The 7,587-nt window shown below is 40.0% G+C and overlaps 1 protein-coding gene across 1 annotated transcript; it reads left to right on the top strand.

Moving 5' to 3' along the window:
• The first annotated feature begins 2,623 nt into the window (after positions 1 to 2,623).
• Positions 2,624 to 5,763, top strand: LOC107567870 (tubulin beta chain-like). The gene is made up of 5 exons (XM_016253644.1): positions 2,624 to 2,850; positions 3,116 to 3,224; positions 3,829 to 3,970; positions 4,668 to 4,677; positions 4,762 to 5,763. Exons 1-5 carry the CDS (start codon positions 2,656 to 2,658, stop codon positions 5,707 to 5,709), a joined length of 1,404 nt encoding a protein of 467 aa, XP_016109130.1. The 5' UTR covers positions 2,624 to 2,655; the 3' UTR covers positions 5,710 to 5,763.
• Positions 5,764 to 7,587: the final 1,824 nt, after the last annotated feature.

The following is a 7,587-nucleotide window of genomic DNA, read 5'->3' on the forward strand; positions in this document are numbered from 1 at the left end:
TGATATATGTTGATTTACTGATGCATGTGTAAATGTGTGTGTGTGTGTGTACAATTCATTCTGGTCCTTGAATCTGATTGGCTGAGAGCTTTTTCCAGCGGTGCGATATTCTAGTGATAACAGAACTCTAACCGTTTGTATCACTCCGCTTAAAATTACACTTTTCCATTTGCAATTGCAGCGTGATTTTGTTAACATGATTTGGCGTTGAGATTTTTCCAAACTGTTTGAAGCAATACAAAGGTCTTTCACAGTCCCAATTGGGATTCAGCTGTTTAATGAAACTGATGTCCCAACCAAGAAGTGTGGAGAAAGATAAGGCCAGAAAAATAGTGACGTGAATGCGTGGCCAGTGCATGCTTAACATGAGTTCTTCTAATGTTGCTTTCAATAATCAAGATTTATGAGAGCAATCGTTTTATCTTCAGTGCTTGTGCCATTGAACCACATTAGCTTCAAACATATAAAACTTTCTCAGCAAGATCTTTCAAGCTTTTGATTTGCCATAGTTGATCTAAAAGAAAAAAAACTCACCTGAAGACTTTACTGTCTGCTATACTGCTTCTTACAGCAACGCTGAGAAAGAAACACATACTTGCAATCTGAAATGTGTCAAAACTGTAATTCAAAACTCAAAACAACAACACACGAGATTGATTAGAGAAGGTATGTTTTGGGCCAAACTCTCTTGTGTAGAACCAAATGTCTTCCTCCACCACACTTTAACAACTCACTTTTTGACACTAGGTCAATAGGATCACAAACAACGTTCTTTCCTTCATTTTACACAGCTTTAATTGAACAGGTTATATGCCATAGTTCAAAGTCTCAACACTTAGGAATACTCATAAGAAAGCTATAGTGTGACTGCGCTTCCATGGGCAAGAATCATTATGCCAAACTCATACACAAAAGTCACCCTAATAAGAACAACATTCCATATTTTCAAATAGAACCATTTAACAGGTGCACTTGACATTTGCAGATCAACCACTACATGTATTTGAACCACATCAAACTGGCCTCTTATAAAGCTAGTAAACTGACCTGTCTGATGTGATCTGGAGTGGTCTAGAAAAATTAACATTAGCTAGCCAATGCAATTCAAAAATGGTCATATACTTGAAAAGGGAATTTAATACAGGTATTCCCTGAGAATGTAAGAACTAAGAGTACTGGCAAGAGAATGAATGTCAAAAATTTTTTTTGGGATTTAATGTACATTTTTTTAACATAATGCACATGTATATAAAGCCATATGTGTCGTAATATTACGTTATTGAATAAAATATATTTATTGATATATGTTGATTTACTGATGCATGTGTAAATGTGTGTGTGTGTGTGTACAATTCATTCTGGTCCTTGAATCTGATTGGCTGAGAGCTTTTTCCAGCGGTGCGATATTCTAGTGATAACAGAACTCTAATCCGCTTGAGGTATTTCTCACAGCGAGAGTCAAGGACGGACGCCCAAATCCACTATAATTTAAAAAATAATACAGTTTTTTTTTGTGTCACAGAATTTAGTTTTAAGAGTTTTTTAGGAGAGAATGTAGTTGTTTAGATTTCATATATGCAGATAATAAAGATCGCGCTCATGAACCCGCCGAGAGCAGCCTCACCTCGGCCAGATCTTCTGGCTCTGATGTCTCTATAGCGGTTAAACATGAGATATAATTTGTTTTGGGTAAATCTAATGCAATCTTTGGTCTCATTAATCTATTATTTGTTACAGAGCAAATAGTTTGGGATGAGAGCAAAATCGAATTACGTTTTATGTAATTTTAATGCTGTATATAAGAGCGCTGCCTTTGTACTTTTGACTGAAGTGCCTAGCAACTTTTTATGATGGCTGTTGTTATTAAATATTATTATTCAATAAATAATATTTTATATAAATAATGATTTAATAGTATTTAGTATTGTGAAACGGTGTGTGCGCTCGTGATGGTGATTTTAGTTACATTATTCCACCATTAGATGACGACAAGAGAATGTTTTTATGAGTGAGTCAGCAGTAAAGACTTTTATACGGACATTCAAACTAATGTTTTATTGTGAATATGAGACTGAGCTGAAGAATGAATGCTGTATCAAATGCAGCATGCAGTATCTCGCTCAGTCCATCTCGCTCTCATAATACTCGCCTCAATACGGTGAGCTTTTAATACAGTGATACAATAAGCTTTCAGTGAAGCAACTCGAATTAGTAACGGAGGTTAATAGTTCTAAAGTATCCTTTTTCCAACTCAGTGACTCCGTTTTGTTTTTTTTTGGCATGTTGGTGTTAAATCTTTCACTTGGATGTTATAAGTTGCACTGAGTAAATACAGCTGGATAAAACAAAAACTGTGTCCATCTTCGTTTCAGGCTGCAAAGCAACAAAATGTGATTATTTTAAAGAGGGGTGATTTTCTATATCAACTATATATATATATATATATATATATATATTACCAAAATTCAATTTCTTCACTTTAAACATTTTATCAAATGCCGTATGTTTAGGCTTTTGATTAATCATTATATAGACTATTGTGTGTGTGTGTGTGTGTGTGTGTGTGTGTGTGTGTGTGTGTTATGGCGTTTTCACGTGAACGCAGGGTCAGCATTTTCAGAGCGTCACCGCGTCGGTGTGACGGAAAGACACGCGATGCTGCGGCACGTCCACTGCATCAAACCCGCGAGTCGTGATTGGCTGCCGGCGAGAGAGCTCTCCGATCAGAGACAGAGAGCCAGAGTCGCATCAGCAGCAGTGACACACGCCGCATCCTTTCCTTACAGCAGCACAATGAGGGAGATCGTGCATATTCAAGCCGGACAGTGCGGAAACCAGATTGGTGCCAAGGTAAGATTATATAGATATCACGCCGTTTTACTGTAAAAGAAAGAATGCAAAGAAAAGTGTCGTTACGAATCGTTTTTTTCCCCCACTATGAATTGCAAGAAAGTGTGTTTTATGCGGCATCTGTTCTGAAAGGGTGTGGTAGAGGTCTGCAGTGGCTCTGGACAGGGTTCAGTACATCAATCTGCTGTATCATTGCATAACCTAACAAATGTGAACGGCCATGATGTATTCAGCATTCACTTGTGAGACATTTTGTGCATTTCAGTTTTGGGAGGTGATCAGTGATGAACACGGGATCGACCCCACTGGCAGTTATCAAGGAGACAGTGAACTGCAGCTGGAGAGGATAAATGTTTATTACAATGAGGCATCTGGTAAGCAATATGTGAATCTGTATTTGCATTGAGTATTTTGATGTGCCAGTCAGTTTTTGATTAGATATATTGTATGCATTTAGTAGGTCATGGGGTGCAGATGATGGGTTTTGTAGACCACAGCTGTCTGTTATTGACGATTACAGAGGCGAGGCCCATCTGGCCTCTGTTTTATAGGCTACATTATAGATTTTCAATTTCAGATTGGTTTAAGTTTCACCCGACTTCAGCTCTTTGTCCACGGTTTGCTTAAAAGATGACAAATTTGTCTTGCATTTCTGTGGTTTTAAACAAACATCAATCATAACCCTATGCGAATGCATTATTTAAACATTGTGGGATACTAGCACAATCATTCAGAACACCCAGATGTGTCTTTATGGTTCTAGAGAAAACCGTTTATCTGTTGCTGCTGCTGTTCTCAAAAGGGTGGAGCAGGGCAGGGAAGATGGATGATGATGCATTTATTTAAAGAGGGTCAGCAGTTGCTATACAGACATGATCCCAAAGTAGTGGGGGAATTAAATTATGCATTCATGTATATGATACTCTGACTCATGTTTCAACCTTTGGATGTTTACACCAAACCTATTTTATTTCACAGGAAAAAAATTTGTCCCTCGTGCCATCCTGGTGGACCTTGAGCCTGGCACCATGGACTCGGTCCGCTCTGGCCCATTTGGACAAATCTTCAGGCCAGATAATTTTGTGTTTGGTATGTTTATCAATCCTACATACAACAGACCGTAGACGTCAAACTGTGCATCTTTTCCTTTGTCAATTATAAAAGAAAAATAAATAAGGTCGGAAGATGCTGAGCTCTAAGGATGATGAAAAAGCACCGTAAAAGCAGCCAATACAATTTGTGTGCAATATCCCACATGATCTAAAGCTAAAGGTAAATTTGCTTATTCACTGAAAAGTTCCTCTCTGCCATAGTCTCAATCCTAAATCATGCTCGCATTCGATTCAGATATTGCACATGCATAAGCAAAAAAAACAAAACATCTTGTCGACGTCTGCATGTAGCACGATTTTTCTGTCCATGCCGACTTGTATGCAGACAACAGCATGTGCTAGTGATTGAATGCTCAAATAGAAGGATCCACTAGGTAGTGTGCATGCATTGAATCCATCCATCTATGCACACTATAAATGAAACATATTTTCAAAGGTTTAAGGCCAAGATAAAATACTTCAATCGAAATCTAAGAACGAATGGGTGTAACATCATTTTGAACTTAATCCGGCCAAACGATGTTCATTTGGAGTTTGTTTTGTTGGTTCAAACAGCTTGTCAGTGCAAACTTCCATCGATGTTAGACAGAAGTAAAAACATGAACACACCGAAGAGCTGCTTTATAGTTGATGGTGCAATTTTAATTGAATTTCTTATTCCTGAAACTGAATAACTTTTTGACACTGTTGTATGCAATACTTAAGCTGCTTTGAAGCAATAAAGCACTATATAAATAAACATGAATTTCTGCCGAATTGCAAAACTGGTGCAAACATATCCACAGCCCTATGATCCCAGCTCACGCACTCCCTAGGCGGAGGCACCGGGTCTGGTATGGGCACCCTCCTCATCAGCAAGATCCGTGAGGAGTACCCCGACCGCATCATGAACACTTTCAGCGTCATGCCTTCACCCAAAGTGTCAGATACAGTGGTGGAGCCCTACAATGCTACGCTCTCTGTGCATCAACTGGTGGAGAACACCGATGAGACCTTCTGCATCGACAACGAAGCACTCTACGACATTTGCTTTCGCACACTTAAACTTACCACACCTACTTACGGCGACCTGAACCACCTTGTTTCAGCAACCATGAGCGGAGTCACCACCTGCCTGCGATTCCCAGGTCAACTTAATGCCGACCTCCGCAAGCTGGCAGTCAACATGGTGCCCTTCCCTCGCCTCCACTTCTTCATGCCTGGATTTGCACCCCTGACAAGTCGTGGTAGCCAGCAATACCGCGCTCTATCAGTTCCTGAGCTAACGCAGCAGATGTTTGACGCCAAGAATATGATGGCAGCCTGCGACCCTCGCCACGGCCGCTACCTCACCGTGGCAGCCATCTTCCGTGGCCGTATGTCCATGAGGGAGGTGGATGAGCAGATGCTGAGCATCCAGAACAAGAACAGCAGCTATTTTGTGGAATGGATCCCAAACAACGTCAAGACGGCAGTCTGCGACATCCCGCCACGTGGCCTCAAAATGTCCGCCACGTTCATCGGCAACAGCACAGCCATTCAAGAGCTGTTCCGCAGGATTTCAGAGCAGTTCACCGCCATGTTCAGACGCAAGGCTTTCCTGCACTGGTACACTGGCGAGGGAATGGATGAGATGGAGTTCACAGAGGCAGAAAGCAATATGAATGACCTGGTCTCTGAGTACCAGCAGTACCAAGACGCCACCGCTGACGAAATGGGCGAGTATGAGGAGGATGATCTTGAAGATGAGGAGGATGCACGCCATTGAGAGAGCTGATAGGCATGTTGTTTTCAAAATCATTGCTTTTAGCTGATCTGAGAATTTCCATAGCAATGCAAACAGTGACGGTACACCATAATTGTGAACATTCATTCAGTGAACAGCGATCAATGAATCTTGGGGAGGGTATTTAAGTCATGCTTTGTAACATATGCTTAAAATTGCAGTTGCCAAGTAAAATAAAGTGGTCACTAATATAAAGTTGTCTCCTGTCAAAATGGCTCAATTAATTTTTACACATTCATTCATTAATTACACTCAAGCAAAAAAAAAATTATGTCCTTTAGTCAGATGACTGTAAGCAAGCCATTCATTGGTTGAATACTCTAAAGCAGGGGTTCTCAACTCTGGCCCTCGAGGTCCAATTTCCTGCAGAGTTTAGCTCCAACCCTAATAAAAAAAACACACCTGAACAAGCTAATCAAGGTCCGTGAGGACTAGAAAGTTACTGGCAGTTGAGTTTGATCAAGGTTGGAGCTAAACTCTGCAGGAAAGTGGACCTCGAGGGCCAGAGTTGAAAACCCCTGCCCTAAAAGTTTAATGCTGTGACTCTGTCACAACTCTGCCATTTGAAGATCCCGACCAGGGGTGCATTTCCCACAAGCATCGTTAGCTAACTATGGTAGTTAGTTCCATTGAAATCTATTGGTAACGACGGAACTTGCGACCATAGTTGCTTTTGGGAAACGCACCCCAGCCCGCAGTGTTGCCAATTTAGCTACTTTGTAGCTAGATTTAACGACTTCCCCGCCCCTTTTGAGACTTTTTTCAAAAGTTTAGGGACCAATATAGCAACTTCTTGGACAAACCTTATCTAAGTTCTCATCTTTATATAGATCAGTGAATTTGCCATTGTGATGTCATCTAGTGACATTTAGCTACCAGTTTTAGCTACTTTCAACTGAAAGCAGTTGGCAACACTGCCAGCCCGACTCACCAATGGTGAAAACTACCAGTTTGTCGACCAATGGCAAATGGGGGAGGTTAAAAAATGCACACAGGGTGGGCAGGGTTGCCAGGTCAGCAAAACAAAACCCTCCCAATTGCTATTCAAAACTATCCAAATCACATTTTTTCTGTGGTTTTGCCCTCTGTCAGGGGTCAGAACAGCATTCTGGGGTAGATCGCTTTAACCCGCGGCAACAATGTTAAAGTAGCCTAATTCTGTGGGAAAACCGCAGACTTGGCAACACTGCAAGAAATCCACTTAAGACATGTTTGTTTCTGTTAGTGACGACCTCTTAATACCTCTATACCAAGGGAGTCCAAACCTGTTCCTGGAGGGCCACTGTTTGCAACAACTTTTAAAAAGTCTGGTCAGTACCATTTACAAAGTCAGCAAGGGACTTTTCGTTGGTAATTTATCCATCAAGTGTTGACTGGATTTTAAAAAGTAAGCATTGTACATCTGATTGCGATTGGCTCAACTGCTGTGTGGCCTTACATATGCCAGCAGAGAGAAGGGAGTAGGAAGACAAGTAACATGCATTAAAGAAAAAATAGAATAAATTTTGATTTCATGCCAACTTTAAAAATACAAATAGATCTTTATTTTCAAATCTTTCAAACTTTATTGCATTGATTTGAAAGAAACCGGTCTTCAAATGTAAAAACATGGGTTGCATAAGTAATTCTATCAAAGACATTTTAGATTTTTCAATATAAATATTCAACATTCAAGTGAAAAAAAAAACATCTTCCATGTCTTGCATTGATCAATACATAGTACTTAGCATCACTAAATTATAATAAAAGTACAAAACTAAATGCGAGACCTACCCCAAGATAAGTCTGTATTTGCAACAATACAATAATGGCAAATCAAAATATCAAATTATTTTAGTATTTAAAAGCTACATTAAACAT

The sequence above is a fragment of the Sinocyclocheilus grahami genome, unplaced genomic scaffold (genome assembly GCF_001515645.1).
Source record: "Sinocyclocheilus grahami isolate Dianchi unplaced genomic scaffold, SAMN03320097.WGS_v1.1 scaffold1193.1, whole genome shotgun sequence".
NCBI classification, from domain to species: Eukaryota; Metazoa; Chordata; class Actinopteri; order Cypriniformes; family Cyprinidae; genus Sinocyclocheilus; species Sinocyclocheilus grahami.